Here is a 21,144-nt window from a genome sequence, read left to right on the forward strand (position 1 = left end):
AAGTCCAATCCCAAAGAGTTGAGATTAGATGATAAATCTCAAATATGTAACACTGACTGTGAAACTGACAAGGTCATTTAACCGCCTGCTTGCTTTTTGAGCTAAATTAGTCACGGAGTACTTAGCTGGTTTGTCTCAGCTAACCAAAGCTAAAGAAGTCCAAATATGTGACTCCCAACCCCAGGTTGAACCTAGTACCTCTACTATCACCATGATGAGAAGCAAAGTACCTATCGTTAATGTCTATATTAATCATAAGGTTTTACTTTTCCACATTATGTATACCAAGCCTTTTTAGGCTAAATATTTTAAGAAAATGCTTCAGTTTAGTTTGGGGTTTTTTTTAAATCTTATGTTCCAGGGGAAGAGTATTTAAAATGGTTGATTTTCAACCAACCAAAGAAGACTGCTTAAAGCATAAGGAACTGAAAACCAAACAGAAATAAAATGTCTTACAAATGTAATGCCAAAAAAACAGCCATAGCAAACAGGGGTTCTTTTAAGCAAAATTGAGAGAGATTTTCATAATAGTTTGTCATGGAAACACACATGGAGAATTAGTGGAATGTAAGTTTTCCCTCAAATGCGTGTGTGTGTGTGTGTGTGTAGACTGAGCAGCTCCGAGTCTACTCTAAAGCTTACAACTGTAATACCTTAAAGTCTGATATAATATGTGGGTCCCAAAAGTGGCTTCTCATTTATAAAATACCAATAACAAAAAGTACCATCTATTTCCACTGAGAAACCCAAAAGGTCTTTTCTCCCCATAGGTGTTTTTCTGTTTGTAATGTTTCCAACGTATTGGATATTTTCAAGGTATGAAAATTAAGATAACAAAAAAAAAACTTTTATATTTTTCCTATAGATGAGTTAAAGTACTTTGATTCAGCATCAACATTTAAAACTCTACGAAAGAGACATTCATAAATCCTAATCAAGATGGGGCTTTAAAAAAAAAAAACCTCAGGAAAAAGATTCATTATGGCATTATTAATTCCTTTCTACAGGGTATGAAAGCAACTTAATAAATATGACTTGTGCTACTACCAGGGACAAGAGACAATGGCTGAAGATAAAATTTTAAGAGTGAGGAATGGACTGGTTGGGGGTTACGTGGGCAAGGGTATTTTCTTCAGGACGGCAAAGGCTCAGAAAAGCCTTTTCCAAGACCTTAATATGGACTTACACCAATAACACTTACCAAACTCAGCTTCTGCTTGAGAGGAGGAAAGACGATAGAGGTGGCAATTCTAGCTCTCCAAGACAGTGGGATTCCCTTGGACACAGATTCATGATGGTATAAGAAAAGGCAATTGGTGCTGAGGACATCTTCAGGACTATATCACATGATTACCTCAGATCTCTCTTTGGCCACCTCCCAGGGTTGGATTAGGTGTTCTTATGGGCTCAGGTCATCCTGAACTTCCCCTATCAAAGTATCTATTATATGAAACGCTTATCTTTTTCTTTAGCTGCATCCCCCTTACGCTTCAGCTCCATGATGGCAGGGACTATACCTCTGTTGTTCACCAGTATATCACTAGTACCCAGCACAGAGTCTGACACATGACAGAACCTCAAATATTTATCGATTCTATCAGGTATCAAGTAAGAAACATGCTGTCTCCTACGTCATAATCAGATGTCAAGAAAACCACTGACGGCAGCCTATTATTTATGTGGAAACTAAGAAATCAGGTGACTTCTCTTCTTTCAGTTGAAAACTGATTTAGAAAGAAGATATGAAGTAAACTGCTGTCAACCAATAGCACCGAACCATAAAATTTATTTTCTGAACCATGACTTAGAATGATAAATCCCCAAAGGACAAAGCTCATACCATGAAGATAAAGAGAGATGTGGTGGGCTGAAGGCTTCCAACTTTAGTTTGAAGGGAAAGAAGAAAATGTTACACAAACTGCAAAACAGGCTACCATAGAAGAGGTCTGACGAAAGAGTTAAAAAAGAAAGCCCCCAAATTCCTAGGCTGGAAAGTACTTCGCTATAAAAATAGTAAACCTTGGACTTCCCTGGTGATGCAGTGGTTAAGAATCCGCCTGCCAATGCAGGGGACATGGGTACCAACCCTGGTCCAGGAAGATCCCGTATGCCACAGAGCAACTAAGCCCGTGCACCACAACTACTGAACCTCTGCTCTATAGCCCACACGCCACAACTACTGAAGCCCAGGCACCTACAGCCCGTGCTCTGCCACAAGAGAAGGCACAATGAGTAGCCCCCCCCCCACTCGCCGCAACTACAGAAAGCCCACGCACAGCAATGAAGACCCAACACAGCCAAAAATAAATTAATTTTTAAAAAAAAGTGAACCTCCATAGGTGCCTGGCACATGGATGGTGTTTAAAAAAAGATTTAAATCTAAATATTTGCAAATGAAGCAACTGACAAAGGATTAATCTCCAAAATTTCCAAGCAGCTTATGCAGCTCAATAACAAAAAAACAAAAAACCCAATCCAAAAATGGGCAGAAGACCTACATAGACATTTCTCCAAAGAAGATATACAGACTGCCAACAAACACATGAAAGAATGCTCAACATCATTAATCATTAGAGAAATGCAAATCAAAACTACAATGAGATATCATCTCACACCAGTCAGAATGGCCATCATCAAAAAATCTAGAAACAATAAATGCTGGAGAGGGTGTGGAGAAAAGGGAACACTCTTGCACTGCTGGTGGGAATGTAAACTGATACAGCCACTGGGGAGAACAGTATGGAGGTTCCTTAAAAAACTACAAATAGAACTACCATATGACCCAGCAATCCCACTACTGGACATATACCCTGAGAAAACCATAATTCAAAAAGAGCCATGTACCAAAATGTTCATTGCAGCTCTATTTACAATAGCCCGGAGATGGAAACAACCTAAGTGTCCATCATCGGATGAATGGATAAGGAAGATGTGGCACATATATAAGATGGAATATTACTCAGCCATAAAAAGAAACGAAATTGAGCTATTTGTAATGAGGTGGATAGACCCAGAGTCTGTCATACAGAGGGAAGTAAGTCAGAAAGAGAAAGACAAATACCGTACGCTAACACATATATATGGAATTTAAGAAAAAAAAATGTCATGAGGAACCTAGAGTAAGACAAGAATAAAGACACAGACCTACTAGAGAATGGACTTGAGGATATGGGGAGGGAGAAGGGTAAGCTGTGACAAAGCGAGAGAGAGGCATGGACATATATACACTACCAAACGTAAGGTAGATAGCTAGTGGGAAGCAGTTGCATAGCACAGGGAGATCAGCTCAGTGCTTTGTGACCGCCTGGAGGGGTGGGATAGGGAGGGTGGGAGGGAGGGAGACGCAAGAGGGAAGACATATGGGAACATATGTATATGTATAGCTGATTCACTTTGTTATAAAGCAGAAACTAACACACCACTGTAAAGCAATTATACTCCAATAAAGATGTAAAAAATAAATAAATAAATAAAAAGAACATCATACATTGAAAAAAAAACACCTGAGTGGAAAATGAAAATTTGACAGGGTAACTCAGAAAAGAGAGTTAACAGAAATTTTTAAGTATTATAAAAATATACTTCAAACCTCCAACCAGAAGGCAGATATAAAAGATCTTTTATTTAGCACAATGGACCAAAACTAAATAAACTTAACATATTGGGGGTGGGTGGACGGGGAATCAATCACACAAGAAAAAAAATGACTTAGAAGTATTGTATCTAAAACAGCCTAGAAGTATTTAACAACTGTGAAACTAACAGAAAGTATTATAATTAAGTGATGAATAAGTAAACACGAGTTAAAGTGTGCTATGGATAACAAAGCTAATATCATCTTAGACTTGCATTAACAGAATTATCCAGAAAACAGAAGGAAGTGTCTCTATACTACACTATTTTAGGTTTCACAATACCTTTCAAAAGTAAATTAAGTCAGACATCCAGAAGGGAGCAACTCAGAACTATAATTTACAAGGATTAAGATGGTAGCTGTCTTCAGCTTCAGAATGATGTTTTGGGGTTTTTATTTTTTTATTTGTTCTTTTTTGATGCCACAGGAATGGAGAAGAGAATTTTAATTCGCCAAACAAGAAAATATCCAAAAAGTAGAAAAGACTATCTTATGAGGCATGCTCCCCATCTCAGAAATGAATTTACCAAATTATTTCCTCAACTGGTAGAACGTGATCTTTCAAGGGCCATCTAACACTAAGATTCTAAAACAATGAAGAATACTTCATTAATGAATGCTTAAGCCTTCACTATTAATTACTGATTAAATCTGTGGAAGAGAAAAGTTTGAGTTGCCAACACAGAGCAATTGAAACAAGCAGTGGGACCAGACTTAACGCTATTTAAATGTAAGATGAACCATAAATTTTCCTGGTAATAACTACCACGCTCTCAAGAAGAGTCTACCAGTAACGCTAAACTTACAAGCCTATGTAATATAAATTTTCAAGCCTATATTCTAAAACGTCTTTAATAAATGTTATCTGTCAAAATAGTTTTCATGCCCCTTCTCAATGATTTCTGTAATTCCACAGTGAAATAATACACATTAGATAACTAACACTTTATTCACAATGCCTCATATTCAGATAACATTTGTGCTGAGACTCTAGAAATCTGAAAACACTAGTTCTTCAGAAACTATACTCCACCCCACCTCCCCCGATAAAATATCAGCAGGAATGAGATGAACAATAACCAAACACCATTATCAGACACTTGATATTTTCTTCAAGATCAGTGGTTAAGTTCGTTTTAGGAAAAGCAAAGAAAACATACTCACATCTTGGCTCAGTCCAGAAAAGGTTTTCTGAAGCTCCTTGGCAAATTCTAAGTTATGTAGCACTTCTTCATATTTCTCAACTGCTTCCTACCGAATAGGATAAAAAAAATCAATTCTGTGAACTTCTAAGTACAAATATCTCAAAATAAGTTCCTTAATAACAGCAGAGGAGATTTAAGACTTTAGGAACTAGCCATTTACTATACATACTCAAAAAAAGTAAGGAGAAAGTATTTAATAGAAGTTACATAAAGTTAAATTTAAAAATTCAATTGTTTATGCTAGAAATCTGAACCATAATAATAATAAAGCTGACTATCTATAAAGTCTAAGGTCAGAGAGGCCTGTGGGTTTTAAGAGCACTGAGCCAATAGGATTCCTCTGTCAATATTCATTCACTATACAAATATATTACACAAGTAGCACAGTGAGAATCACACAGATGAAAGCAACCTCAAGAAACTTATACTATGGTAGGAAAGACTTGTAAATAATTACCTATAACAGACAAATTAAGTATTGTGACAGAAATATTGTATATATATATATATATATATATTTTTTTTTTTTTTGGCCACACCATGCAGCTTGTGGGATCATAGTTCCCCAACCAGGGATTGAACCCGGGCCCTCAGCAGTGAAAGTGCAGAGTCCTAACCACTGGACTTCCAGGGAATTCCCTGTAAATTTAAAGAGGAAAATTTTCTTTGAGATTTCACAGATGAACAAAGTTGATAATTAGAGAAGGGGTAGGTTGTTTTGTTTTGTTTTTTAATTGGGGTATAGTTGTTTTCCAATGTTGTGTTAGTTTCTACTGTACAGTGAAGTAGAATTCCCTGTGCTATACAGCACGTTCTCATTAGTTATCTATTTTTTTGGTGGGACTTTACCTCAAAGGGCCATTATGAAACAGAACAAGATGGGGAACTTGTCCAATCAGACAAAGGCATATTACAAAGCCTCCGTGGTTAAAATAATATAATATTCCACTTCTGGGTATCTACCCAAAAGAAATTAAAACATATGCCCACTTAAAGACCTGTAAGTAAATTTATATAGTACATTATTCATTATAGCCCAAAATAAAAACAATCCGAATATTCAGCAACTGGTAAATGGATAAGCAAAATGTGTTATAACCATACAAAGGAAGTCTAGTTAGCAATGAAAATAAATGAATTACTGATACATGCTATAACATGGATGAACCTCAAAAACATAATGGTAAGTCAAAAAAGCCGGATGCAGGACTTTATTTTATATGAAATATCCAGAAAAGCCAAATTTATAGAGATAGAAAGCAAATAAGGGCACAAAAGAGAACTTGAAGGGGTTATAGAAATGTTCTAAAACTCGATTGTTGTGATAGCTGCATAACTCTACAAATTTACTATAAATTATTGAATTGTACATTTACAATGGGTTAATGTTACAATATATTTATGATACCTCAATAAAGCTGTTTTTAAAATAATCTGATAGTACTACGTCTTTATAAAGGTACAGAACAATAGGAACTCCTGTGTACTCCTTGTCTTAGCATAAATTGGTACAATAATTTTGGAAAATAGTTTAACATTTTTACTATGAAGTTAACTATGGGTATACCCTACAACCCAATGATAGGTATACACCCTGAAGAAATCTTACACCTGTACCTCAGTAACACATATAAGACCAATCAAAGTAGAATGCCAAAAAATAAACAACTCAAACATCCATCTATTTACAGACTACTAAGTAGAGAAAAGCAGATGAAATATAGCTACTTGCATCAATATAAAAATCCTAAACATCATGAGTAAAAATGATAAACTGAAGAATATACAGTATAACATTTATCATAAGTTTCAAAAAAGCAACCCTAACAGATTTAAGGACAACAAATTAGTCCTGTTAAAACAAAAGGAAGGGAATGAGGGGAAAAAAGTTCAAGGTCAGGTTACAGGAAAGAGAGTTCTGCAAAGGAGCTTCAGTGTTGTTGGTAATATACTATTTGGGTTGAGCAGTGGGTTCTGACACTTGCTTTATTATGCATTGTAACTTACGTGCAATACTTGTTTGGACTACATATTTCTTAATAAAACAGGTAGAGAGGCCTTCCAAATATAGAACCAAGAATGCACAGATAACATAACCATATCATACAGTCCTCAAAGGGATGTAAAACTAAAAAGGAATACCGCTTCATATCTACTCCCAAATGGTATTAACTTTGACTCAAGAAAAGCAAAATCAAATGGGAACTACCTCGACTTCCCATCATCAAATGTGGATCCATCCTTTCTTTCTCTCTTTCTTTATATAGTGGAGGAGATGTCCTTCCACCTGTGCCCTGGATCCTATTCAATTCTGCCTTCATGGGAGATCTTACTCTGATTCCCTCTTTAATGTCTTCAGCCTCTCCCTCTCTGCTGATGCTGAAACCAGCATTTAACAAGTTCAAGTCTCCCCCAACCTAAATAAGAAAAATAAAAAGTGCCCTTCTGGCAACCACATCCTTCCAGTCTCAGACATATATCAAAAATGCCTACACAGTTTCCATTTCCTGCTCAGCCCTTATCAACCTGAATTGTTTCCACCATTCCACCAGAACTGTCCTGGCTAAAGTCAGCGATGTCAGTCGCATCCTTTAAACCTATGCATCTTGTATAGCTCTCATTTTGGTTAACTTCTCAGAAGACTTCAACATAAAGGCATCCTCCTGCTCTACTAAGATCCCTTGTTTTTCTGTAACACTAACTTCCCATTTCTCCAGCTTTTTATTTACCGGCAATTTTTCCACTAACTATTCTCACCTCAGTTTTTAAGCACTTATAAAGATAATAGGACCTACATCACAGAGATGTGCAATTTAAAAGATTTCACGTTTATAAATCACTGAGAATGATGCCTGGCCCAAAAGTAAGTTCACTATCAATATTTTTAGCCACTATCAATATTATTATCCAAACATGAAATGTCAGATTTCTTTAGCATTCTGTCTTACGCTTCTTTTCTGCTTTCTATACTCTCACCCGTGATAGTCTCATCTTTTCTCATGGCTTCAATTAGCAGCCATACAGGTGATAGATCTGTAGACTAAACTTCTCTATGCTCCAGACCTTCTCATAAATACTTACTAGATATCTCACCCTTTAATGTTTCACAGGCACATTAAAATCAATGGTCCAAAATTGAGCTCTTTATCGCATCCTCCCAAAACATTCTTCTCTCCCGGTGTTTCCAAGCCCAATAAATGGTTTTGCCATCCACCCAACTGGTCAAGCCAGAAACCTGGAAACCACTCTTGGTTCTTCTCTCTATTCCTACACAGTACCAAGCTATGTTGATTTTACCTCTCAAATCCAACTACTTTATTCAAACCCCTCTGCCACTATCTTGGTACCAGCTCCCAAAAGCTCTGACTTAGACTACAGGTATAGCAGCTGAAAGCATCAAGTACCGTTGCCTTTTGCTCAAGCACTCACTTGAGTCTCGGTTTTCCGTTTCAAATCCAGACCTGAATCAAAATAGACATTAAAGTTACAAATGGGACTCTGAAAAACTTCATTAAGACACTTTTCTTACTATTTTAAAGGAGAAATCTAAGTTTATGTTAGCAAGAGTGAAATCTCAGAAGTCTATAGCTTAGTCTCAACAGGTTACTTAAGAGGTACTACCAAAAGAGGTTACATTAGCTAGGCACATATAATCACGCAGATCATAGAAAGTTTTATTTACAGTATTACAAATAACTGTTGGGTTGAAGAAGAAATACAAACTGAATTACAAAACTTCTAGCCAACAATACTGAAAACAGTATCAAATCAAATCTATAATATCAGCCAAAGCAGTGCTTGAAGTAATAGTCACAGCTTTAAATACATATAGGTTGGTGGGGGTGGGGAGGACAAATTAAGCACTCAGCTTAAAGATAGAAAATGAAGCAAATAAACCAAAGGAAAGCAAAAAGATAAAAGGCGTAGGAGAGAAAAAATAAAAGCTGGCTTTAAAAAAGAATTTTTTTAAGATACTAACTTAATTGAGTAAACAAGGAAATACAACCACACAAAGTTAGAAATAAAGTAATACAGAAATAGGCTTTTATAAATAATTACTTTGTCCCAATCTTTGCAATAATTTTTTTAAACTGGATGAAATATTAGTGATTTTCAAGGAAAAGTTTTAAAAAGTTGACTCCAAAAACAATAAAAATCTAAACAGATCAATTTTCAAAGAAAAAATGGAGAATATTTTCAAAGCACTCCCACCCAAAAAAGAACCAGGCTGACAGTTTGAGAGCATTTCAACCAAACTTTAAAGTATTATGGAAACACTGACACCATATTAATAAAGGATGAACAGGCAGAGCACAGATGTCTAGGGCAGTGAAACTATTCTGTGTGTTACTATAACAATGGATACATGCCATTACGTATTTGTCAAAACCCACAGAATGAGTTGAACCCTAATGTAAGCTATGGACTTTGATGATGATGTGTCAATGTAGGTTCAACTGTAACAAATGTACTACTCTGGTATGGAACGGTGACAGCTGAGAAGGCTGTGCGTGTGTGGTGGGGTCAAGGGGTATACAGGAATTCTCTCTACTGTCGGCTCAATTTCTAAAGCTGCCCAAAAAATAAAGTACACTAAGAAAAAAAGAAGCAAAAATAAAGGCCCCAGAAGTATCTATATTAAGCTAAACTGTATACAGGCTTCAAGAAACTATGGACAAATACAAAGTAACCTATTAGAATCATTATTTTGTAAGATGAGAAATGAACAGAGGAAGGACAGGGTGAAAGAAAAACTGTATCTTTTTTAATATTTCCTGATTTCTAAACTATGTGAATTACTTGCAACTTTAAAAACTAAACTTAGAGCTTTTAAATTAAGTACTATACTACTGACAACAGTTCTCTGAGGGGTCAGATTATAGATTTTTTTTCTTCTGACTCATCTGCATTTTCTAAATTTCTACCTTAAGTATATATTCCTTGTATGAGATGTTATTTCTCAAAAGTACCACTAACTATATACTTAATCACACCTAAAAACCTAACATTCAATCATTTTATATTTAGTAAATCTATATGTAATACATATTTAAATGCCTACCATATACTATAAACCATTCTAAGTACTAGGAAAACAACAGTGAACAGACAAAATCTCTACTTTAATGGAACTTACAGTGTAAGAGAAGGAGAGATAAAACTTTACAGTTTGTCAGAGAAGCACTTTTATTAAGAAAATTAAAGCAAGGAAAGGAGCAAAAGAGTGTGAATGGGGGAATGGAGGTATGGTATTGTCAGGACATGCGTTACTAAGATGACCTTCAAATAAAAAGCTGAAGGAGATTGGGAATGGAGCCATTTAGACATCTGGGAAAAAAGCATCCCAGGCAGTAAGAACAGCACATGCAAAAGCACTGAAGTAGAAGTGTGGCTGGGATGTTTGAGGACCAGCAAGAAGGCCAGTGTTGCTGGGATGAAGCCAGCAAGAGAGAGAAGTGCAGGAAATGCAATAAAGATGTAAAAGGAAGTGGGGAGCGCATTCCATAGGGCCTTATAGGACATTTTGCCACCATGATGGGAACCAATAGGGAGGGACTTTTGAGCAGAGGAATGACCATCTGACTTGTATTTGAAAAGAATTACTGAGGCTACTATGTTAAGAATAGACTGGAGAGAGAGCAGAAATAGAAAAACCTGTGAGGAAGCTGTTACAGTAATGCAGATGAAAGGTGATGTGGTGTGGAACAGGAAGGCAGAAGCAGAATTTATGAGAAATGGTCTGTTTCTGGATTTATTTTGAAGGCAGAATTGACCAGAATTGCTGATGGGCTAGATATGAGGTATGAGGAGAAAAACGAGAAATTCTCCAAGGTTTTGGGCAACTCCATCCTTCTAATTCATCAAGCCTTTAACTGACATAGTGAAGGTTAAAGGAGGAACAGGTTCTGGGAAGCAAAATGAGTCAAAGATGTCAAAGACAACTGGACATAAGAATCTAGAGTTGAGAGGACTCATCTATTGGCAATATAAATTTGGCATGTGTCAGGATATTACTCAAGAAATCTAAATTAATACTATAGAAGCAACATGTAGTTGTGAAGGCAGTAATGAAATGCTGAGATTAAAGTTTACCTGGCTGGAGCTCTGAAATACAGAATATCCTCGACTTTTCTTACAGAGCTATCATGAGAACCACCAACCTCCCCACTCCCATTCCCTATGTTTCCCCAAAGTCAAAAACACTACTGTAACAGAACATTTCCTCCAAGGGTATTTACACAAAGGGAAGTTTCATCACTTTAAAAGTTATCGAATATACCATGACTACTTAAAAACAAAGCCATGTTGAAACGCTGAAATGTCCAGCTAAGTCCTTTCACCAGCTATCTAAGCCCATCATTCTCGGAGCTCAGACAATTCAAATCTGTGCCTCAGCAAAACTGTAATTTACTACATCACAAAAATTCGAGGTCAGTGAAGAACAGGCAATATGGCAAGGGAAAAGCCCTTGAATACCAGGACCTATGATTCACAACCAAAAATTTTAGTTAAAAAAGATAAAAGACAACAGATCTACAAGCTAGATCGAATAAGTTTTAGATTAATTTTGTCCCCATCTTAGCCAGGAGATGTGATCAGGTCAAAATGGCAAACATCAATAAAGCATCTTTTAAATTTTCCATATTGCAAAAACTCTCCTTCACCATATTAGATAAAATTTGCAATTACCAGGTATACCATGGGCAAGGTAAAATTTGCAATTACCAGGTATACCATGGGCAAGGTAAACAATATTTTTAAATGTGGTAAATAGTAAATAGTTATAGTAAGATTTAAAAAAAAAAAAAAAGGCCCAACATCTATCTATCAGATAAACATGCCTCCTGCGAAGGAACATGGCAATTCAGGATAGAAAAGCAGGGAGAAACCATCAAAGGAATTAGAGGGAAGCAACTAGAGAAAACCAAGGCAAGCTGTAGTAAATATTCTTTTATATTTCAGAGCAGAGAGATGTTAGGTTTAGAAAAGTAGAAAGCTAGATGATTCCCTGCTCTTCTCCTTTAGTGCACTCTAGTGAAAGGTTAATTTAAATCCATACGTTAACTCTTAAGTGATAGTCTACATTTTCCCTCTTATTTGACAACACACACACCCATCCGTACACCATCTACTAGTGCAAAAGAAGTAAAGTCAAAGCTATGAGATCTAATAGGTGAAGACAAAGTCTTTGAAAAATCCAGTGGATTCTCACTCTTCTTTTTTAGCCTATCAAATCTTTGGTCTCCCCCAAATTCATCTAGAGTTTTACTAAGAAAAGAAAATCAGTAGGTCTGGCCAAAGGATCATAAACCACTTACCAACTGGTCTGGATTAAGTTGCTCTCCGTTTTTCAGGCGATCCTTATAATCTTCCAGTTTGAGCTACAAAAGAGAAACTTGTATCTACTACAACCTGATATAAAATTCTGAAACAAACTAAATACCAGACTGTTCCTTATGCAAACAAAGTTCTTGAAGTTAGCTATCAATCTGTAAGAATAACATTTTACTACGAGGCAAGCAGAAATTGTAGGTGAGTTCCAGTCAGGGAAAAAAATATTACACACAATCAACATTAGTCTGGAATTACAAAAGTTAAGCAGTAATAAAATCTTTTTCTCTTAATGGCCTCTATAATTAGACTACGTGACACACAGGGATTTAATCAATCATATGCTCCTAACCCAGTGGTGCTCAATCTGGGGCAATTTTGTCCCCCAAGGTTATACGACAATGGCTGGAGACATTTTTGGTTATCACAACTTGGGGGATGGGAGGGAGGAAGAAGGTGCTACTGGCGTCTTGTGGGTAGAGGCCAGGGATGCTGCTGAACATCCTACAGTGCAAAGGACAGCCCCCCACAACCAAGAATTATCCAGCCCAAAATGTCAATAGTGTTGAGACTGAGAAGTCCTACTCTAACCTCATACTGAAACTGTTACCTGTTGAATTATGTAGGCATTTGTTCCATAGGAAACTTCCTAATGGAAGTACAGAAATGTAAAATACTTCTTTTCTTGAATTATAGTAGCCTCAACTTGCAGCTATTTTTCATATAAAATTTGATATTTAAGTAAATAGATGACAAATTAATTGCATTTATTGTCCACATAATAATGACATGACCCTTTATGGTATTCTAAAAGCAATGTTTAGGCTCCTTCCATATTGGCTGGATAGCTTTAAAATGCTCTTCCAGAAGCTTGAAACAAATGTATAAGTACTGACCAGATTGGTATTCACAATTAAAGAGGCACTATAGTTAAACTGAAGAGCATAATTATACATATATATGTAGTTCCTCCACCTGGGGTAAGACATTAATGAGTCTCTATCAATAGATCCTGCTTTGACTAATTTCCCACAGTGGCAGGGAATTTGTGCTGACCCAGGCACACTCACCTTATCACACTTGTGATCAACTGCATGCATTCAAAAGACAACTGGTGAGAGCTAGGGCTACAGAGAAGCTACTAGTAACTGGCTCTTCTTCACTACCTTCCTAGTGTGTGTGTTGGTGGCGGGGGCGGGCGGCCAAGGGAGGGGAGAAGGGGGAGGAAAAAAGAGTCAACCAGACTCTTAAAAATCTCTTCACCCTCCTCCATTAAAAGCAACTTTCCTAGGGTTTAACTAGGTCTTGGCATAAAAATATTTAAGAGTTCCTAGGTCCAGATAGTTATTAACTCACCTTACTATCCCAAGCAAAAGAGAATCATGACACAACAAAGCTACGTGCAGTACTGTTTCACAGGCTACATGACTCAGGAAATGAAGAATGATCTGGATCTTTACATCAGCATTTACTGTAACGTTAGGCTGATTATAACCCTGAGTAACTTCACAAGGCTCTCTACAATGCTTTCACCTACCAATCTTAAACGATCACCTAGCAACACAAAAATTAGTGCTAAAACATTTTCTGGCTCTACCATCATTAAAGCTTCCAAAGACTGCAGCAGCTATACTGCAATATCAACTGCTGCAGAAAGTCACAAGGAAAACAAGCTAAAAAATTCAGACTATTACTCATTTATGAAAAGAAACATTAATACGACACTCAAGGAATTAATCTGACCTAAAGTAGCCAGCTCTTCAAGTATTTCAACAGTAGCATGCATAATAATTTTACCATGAAGAATATTTTTATTCAGTTATTCTGACAAATCAAACAGAAAGTGTTTAATATAGCCAATATTTAGCCCACTTGTACATTTTAGCCAGCTAAATCTCAAGGTTACTTAAATCTTTAGGAAAAAAATCTTTAGGAAGAATACCTATGAGCCCTGATAGAAAGCAAAAATGCCAGTTCCTTAACCCTTATTTAAGATGGTGCATATACAGGGCTGGGAGGAAAAAAAAAAGTTACCTTCTTTTTCTCGATGTTTCTGATTTTGTGTTTAAGGCATATGAGTCCATTATCAATATATGTCTCATATGCTTGGGAAGGAGAGGCAGCAGAACCGAGAGCAGGCTGCAAGGGGCTCATGGCCCGCTGGCTTTCCCCATGCTGACTGTGGTTCACTTGGGGCTTGGCTGACTTCATATTCCCCTCCTTTCCCTCCTCCGAATGGCCTGAAGGTGACTGGTAACCAAAAGGAGATGAAGAGAGTTGCACCATTGAAACAGATGAGGCTGAAAGAGGGAAGAAAAAAACCAAGTATAAAAGTCAATTACGACTAGAGGCTTTAAATTCCCTGAAAAGTCTAGACCCACGCCCTCAAAATTCTCTTCCACAGAAGTGAGCTCAAAACCTAATGATGCTTTAAATACCACACTTCCATTTCACTACCTTGAAGGCAATTAGTGCCACGCACTGGCGCCTTTACGTAGGCAAAAATCTACAATATGGGGGACGTTTCCAGAAATTCAATTTCCCACACAGGGAGGAAGAGCCGCTAATCAAGCAGTGGCTTCAGAGCTGAGGGCAATCCACATATTGAATAATTTCTATGGTCAAGTGATGACACACAAAAAATAAGCCTTCTCCATCGGGACAAGGCAGCCATTCGAAACTCTCTACATTATCCCTCACCAGCAGCCCCGACCCCAATCACTAACAACGACTTTTAAAAGAAAATCCCGAACACACACAATTCTTTTAGAGCTCTCATTCACTAAGTGAAGAGAAACTTCTTGAATAAGAATGCTAACTTCCCTTTGATTGCTCTGGGGCCTATAAGGCAAGTCCGTCACTACTGGACATTTAGAGCGAGGTACTCTGTGAAGCTGCGACCGCCCCGAGTTGGTGTTCAGTTTTGTTTAGACTAACTGATAACCACTCACATCCAACCGGTTTAAGGGCTCATCCTGGCGAGTCTTACACCGTCCCGACCGTGACCCTAGCTCCCCCTCCACCCCCGCGCCTCAGCGCTATTCCCCCCACTCCCCTTGAGGAGCATCCCCAAAGCAAGGGCACAACAGGCCCCAGGCAGCCGGCGCGGATCCCAAGCCCCTGCAGGGCCTGGGCGAGAGGCGCTTCTACGCGACGGGCCCTCGGCACCCCGAAGGCAGCGACCCCCGCCCTCCCCACAGTCCTCCGGACGCCGAAGCACACGGCCGGGGCCACTTCTGCAGGTGCCTCTAGGAGACCGACCTGCAGTAAGACGCACGGGCCACCTGCCCTCCAGGGCCCCGCCCCGAGGATGCCAAGCCGCCCCTGCACTCACGGCGGCGGCCGCCCAACCCTGCCCACCCACGCGGGCCGGCCACCTGACCCCGCGCCGCCGACCCAGGCCGCGGCAGCCAGGCTTCACCTCCGCAGGCCGCCGAGGCCGCTGCCGCCGCCGCTGCCGCAGCACGGGCCCGCCTTCGAAAGCCGGCGGGAGCCAGGAGAGCTGCGGAGGTGGACCAGCGCCACCCCGCACTCCCGTCTCCTCCTCCAGTCTCCTCCCTCTCCCGTCCCAGGCCTCGCTGGCCGGGTCTGCGGCGCCGGACGCTCCGCCGACTTAGCCGCTCTCACCTAGGCCCGCCCTCAACCCCGCACGGGGCTTATATGGGCGCGCCCCGCCCCCACCCGCTCTCCCAGCCTCGGGCCGCCGCCGCCTCCTCCTTCCGGTTCCCAGGTCCTGCAGCCGCCGGCCTCCGCCCGGGGGGCGTTTGCGCCAGGCCCAGCTGCGGCGCGAAGTCGGTCGCGAGAGGGCGCGTTCTCCCAGCGATTGCGCAGATTGCGGGGCACCAGGTGGGCCTGCTGAGTCGCCGCCGGGAGCTGGCGGGCCGCAGACCCCGCAGCCCTACCCGACCTTGATGATTGCATCCAGTAACAATTGGATGTGCGACCTTGAACAGGTGATTTCGATCACTCGAAAAGCGCAGCGAGCCCTTTGTGGAATTGCCAGTTAAACCGAGCTTGAGCCTCTGGTGGTTGAGGTGGGCACTCTTGAAATGCAGGGATGCCTTTGACCCCCAGATTCCATCCTTCACAGTACGATGGGGAAAAAATCACAGTTTCCTCAGAAAGGACAGCATGTATGAGCAAAATGCTCCAAACCAGCGTTGCCATAAAAACGGAGTGGGTGACTCCGCAACCTTCAGTAACAAGATTTTATTTAGGCTGTGTCATTTGTTGCTTTGAAACAGATTAATTCGTTGTCACTCAGAGAAAAAGCTGATAAAAATCTTGGTAAGGTTGCATCAAATTAAGAGAAAAGGCTGGAAATACATCAGTGTTTCTGAAGGAAGGTATGGTGTTTCTCATACCAAAAGAATAAGAGGGGAAAAAAAGAAAAGAAAAACAGGAATACCTACCATGTGTCCAGCTATTACACCAAATAGAATTGTTTTAGGTCCTGTCCTTGGGGCTCTGATAAAAGTTATTTAAACTAGCAAGAGAAGAACAGAGAAAAATCAGAAGTATAATCAAGGAAACCAAAGTCCAGTTTAAAAAGTGTTGGGGAAACCTACACAAAAATTATCATGTTTTTTAACATTTCTTGATACAGTATTTTGCCAGTTTTTATCTGTGTTCTTTTCCTTCTCTGGTAACCTATTGTACCTTAATGTTTCATTTTAGCTTTGAATCTCTGGATCCCATATGTGACCTTGAGGGTCAGACAAATACTACACTGTCCATTTGATTCGTTGTTTACAACCAGAGATAGAGCAGAAGCTGCTTAACGTGAGGGGAGGAAGCAAAAAAGTGGACAAAGTTAAAAAAAAAATGTGAAGGACACACTTTTGGATCAATGAGCAGGCTCAAAGTTACAGCACAGATTATGCCTGTTGTAGCCTGAACTAATAGCGAACCTCAGAATGGTATTTCAGACATATTAATCATTAAATGTTTGCCTTATAATTGACCAATAATAAACTATTCCTTGGGTCATATAGATCTAGCCATGGATCCTAAATATTCCACTAAATGGAATAATTCTGAATAAATCTATACAGTTTTATTTCCCAACATATTTCAGAAAATGAATCAAGGATGCAAAAGCAAACATAATTAAATTTCAAGTCTGGTAAGGTACCATCTGTATAAGCACAGCATAACATTTGTAGGAGATTGTACCTTATAGATAATGTTGCAGTGATGTTTTCTGAAAAAAATGAAAAAGGTGATTCAGAAAAAATCTTTCCTGCTAGAAAAGATCTTTAAAGCCAATGAATTCAGTTTATTTTGAAAGCACGTGCCCCCTCAATTTTTACTTGTTAGGGCTTGTCTTTATTTTCCCCTCCCTCACTCCCTATTTTCTACACCTTGATTTGCCTTGCCAACAGTGAGGCAGTATTTGTGGATAGCCACCTCTAAGCTTAGCAACAAATTACTATATTTAAATGTGATTTTAAAAGTTGTTTCAAATCAATGGGGAAAGAATACATTCACTCAACAAATATGTTTTATTATGTTAGTTATATCTCAGTAAAGCTGGGGAGAAAACCAAATATTTATTGGGCACCAGATATGTGTTGGGTACAATGTTGAGTGAGACAAATATAGCCCCTGCCCTCATGGAGCTGAGTGGGAATTCAATAAAACCTGCAGGAATAAATAGCAAAAACAACAAACTCAAAATAGAAAAACAAAAGTACTGAAGACTTATAATGGATCATCTCATTTCTGTAAAAACAGCCGAACTTTGCATACCTTGAAAATGTGAAGGTTTTAAATATGCATTGTCTAGCAAATGCATGGTTCCTATAGGAATGGTTATGCTGTAGTCACTTAAAATTAATGTAGCTACGTATTGTTGAAGCTGGAAAGATTAATTCACCAAAGGATGTTGAAGCATATGAGTGGAGATATGAGAAATTATCTTGTATATTTTGTTACCAGTGATAGAAATCTGCTTCTCTTTGGTTCTACAAGGCTTTCTGGAGTGTTGCCACAAAAAGGTGGGGAGAGGAGAAAGAAAGAGAGAGAGAGGGAGGGAAGGAGGAAGGAAGAGAAGGAAGGAAGGAAGAAAAGACTAAGAAAGATTCTCAGGGAACAGATAACATAGTAAAATTATTTTAAAATATTGCACTTTCACATATTTTCAGATTCATTGAGTGTCTCTTCAAATACTTGAGGAGAGAAAGTTATGTAAGTGAAGGACTGACCAATACAGCCTTCAGTTAGAAAAAAAAATTTTGCCATAATTCTTTGAAGCATTATAACAGAATTCTTATAGTTTCTAAGGTTAATATTTTTGTGGGCTTATTATTTCATGAAATTATAGCACCACATTCCCAGAGGTTTTGTTTCAACTATTTTTATGGTATTGGAATTAATACATTAACAGTGTTTCACCAGTAAGTCCCTTTGAAATAAAAGTTCTTTGGAGAGAAATGATCAGTTTAGAACTTGTGAATGTGTGTGTGGTTAATAATATCAAGAGCGGGCCTCCCTGGTGGCGCAGTGGTTGAGAGTCCACCTGCCGACGCAGGGTACAAGGGTTCATGCCCCGGTCCGGGAAGATCCCACGTGCCGCGGAGCGGCTGGGCCCGTGGGCCGTGGCCACTGAGCCTGCGCGTCCGGAACCTGTGCTCCGCAGCGGGAGAGGCCACAACAGCGAGAGGCCCGCGTACCGCAATAATAATAATAATAATAATAATAATAATATCAAGAGCATAAAAATACTATTTGTGTCCAACTTTGAAATCATTGTAAAGGGTCAACAGCACAGACTTTGGAACCACACACACCTGGATTTGATTCTTACTGGTTCACAGTGATCTTAGGCAAGTTACCTAAATTCTCTGGGCTTCAGTTCCTTCAGCTCTAAGAGAAAGACAATAATAGCTGCTTAATGGTGTCATTAAGGACTTCATTTCATTTATGAAAAGTCATATCCTCTGCTGAGGTATTTCATGTGCTTCTTTTCCAACAGTGTGAAGCCCAGCATTTCTCCTGGTATCCTGAGGAGAACTAGAGAATCTTAGGGCTGTGAAACCTCTCCCCTTATTTTAAAGATAAGGTAAATAAAGCTTCTGGACATTTGGGAGTTTTCTGAGGACCTAAAGAATCAAGGTCTCCTGCCCACTAGTGCAAAGTGCATTCCAAGCAGCTTCAACCCTTTTCCTTGCTGCTTCCATAGTGAATAAAGGGTAGAAACAGAATTACACTGACAAAACTAGAAGCACAAAGAATAAGCAATTAGTGTTACTGTATCGTCAAAGGAAATTTTTTTTATGTTTTGGCCGCACAGAGTGGCATGCAGGATTTAGTTCCCCAACCAGGGATTGAACCAGTGCCCCCTTCAGTGGAAGCGCTGGGTCTTAGCCACTGGACTGCCAGGGAAGTCCCCTTCAAAGGAATTTATTGAATAAGACATTGTAAAATAGTCATATCTTTTGATCCAATAGCCCTTATATTAGGAATCTCCCCTATGGAAATAATGAGAGATGCAGACAATAATTTATTTATAAAAATGCTAATCACAGCCTTTTTTAAGTGACAAAAAATTGTAAACAAAAACCTAGGCAAAGTAGGGAAATAGCTAAATAAGGAGACTCTAACCCATGAATTATAATTCAAGTAGCACAAATCTTTTAAAATAATATTCAATGGCATGATGTTATACAAAATAAACAAAGGCAGGATAATAACATAAGACATTGAATACAGTTGTGATTTTGTAAAATATTTCATTTTAAATATGCATGGAAAGGCTAGAAGATATTTTCCTCTTTATTTTTATAGCATATGTTTATTTTATTTATTTTTTAAATATTTTATTTTATTTTTGGCTGTACTACGTGGCTTGTGGGATCTTAGTTCCCCAACCAGGGATCAAACCTGGGCCCTCAAGCCATGAAAGTGTGGAGTCCTAACCACTGGACCACCGGGGAATTCCCACATATCTTTATTTTAGATAGCAAAGTAGACCCAAGAAATTTCCCCAAAACATGAAAAATACTACTCTTAATTTTTTGCTTACATCCTTCCAGACTTTATTTCCAAGCAAATATCTATATAATCTTTTTACAAAAATAGGAATGTACTAAACGCATTTGGCAATTCAGTCATTTTCACTTAAAATGTGGTACACATCTTTTTATTAAAACAAATTTTAACTTTGAGTTAGGTTTGAGTGCTAGAATTTTGTATGATGTTACTTATCTTCTTTTTACTTTCCTGTGAACAAGTTAGAAATTAGAAAAACAATAAATAACACTTTACTTGAAGTATCACTTAGATACCTCATTATTTAACAGAAATGTTAATTGTCCAAATGGAACCACAAAAATAATATATAATAATAAATATTTGAATAAATGGTAATCTGTATAATTCTTCCCCCCATAAAAGGACAAGAATCCTAAATGAAACATGAAAAAGTTACCCTAAAAGAAAGCCTAAAATAGTACAAGTTATTTTGTCACTTGAAAAACTACTTTTTATCCACCATCATATTGTTACCTCAGAATTTCTCACATAAATTAATTACTCATCTTTAATAAGCAATACATCTTAAAAGAGTTCTATTTTTTTACATGTGACACTGAGCACAGCAAAAAAAGAAAAACATAAATAAATTAGACTTCATCAAAACTGAAAAGTTTTTGTGTTTTAAAGGCCACCATCAAATAAATGAAAAGACAGTTCACAGAACTGGAGAAAATAATTTCAAATCACATACCTGATAAGGTACTTACATCACCAATATATATTATATTATATATATACAACGTTATAGTTTTTTCTGGTTATCTCTTTTTTTTTCTTCATCTTTATTGGAGTTTAATTGCTTTACAATGTTGTGTTAGTTTCTGCTGTACAACAAAGTGAATCACCTGCATGTATACGTATATCCCCATATCCCCTCCCTCTTGAGCCTCCCTCCCACCCTCCCTATCCCATCCCTATAGGTCGTCACAAAGCATC

The 21,144-nt window shown here is 38.5% G+C and overlaps 1 protein-coding gene across 11 annotated transcripts in view; it reads right to left on the reverse strand.

Annotated features, from left to right (window-relative positions):
- CAPRIN2 (caprin family member 2) overlaps positions 1-15,852 on the reverse strand; it is a 42,332-nt gene extending 26,480 nt beyond the window's left edge. For 3 of the 11 annotated variants that reach the window (XM_089920456.1, XM_022577884.3, XM_022577881.3), the window contains exons 1-4: positions 15,593-15,844; positions 14,206-14,471; positions 12,159-12,221; positions 4,799-4,885 (exon numbers count right to left, since the gene is read on the reverse strand). In XM_089920456.1, coding sequence (XP_089776582.1) covers positions 4,799-4,885; positions 12,159-12,221; positions 14,206-14,457 — 402 coding nt within the window. In that variant the 5' untranslated portion in view covers positions 14,458-14,471; positions 15,593-15,844. The other 8 variants (XM_089920460.1, XM_022577896.3, XM_089920458.1 and 5 more) reach the window with 7 other exon arrangements.
- Between the last annotated feature and the right edge of the window lie 5,292 nt (positions 15,853-21,144).

Source organism: Delphinapterus leucas, chromosome 11 (assembly GCF_059928025.1).
Source record: "Delphinapterus leucas isolate spDelLeu-1000000601 "Yukka" chromosome 11, BTC_Dleu_Yukka2, whole genome shotgun sequence".
Lineage (NCBI taxonomy): Eukaryota > Metazoa > Chordata > Mammalia > Artiodactyla > Monodontidae > Delphinapterus > Delphinapterus leucas.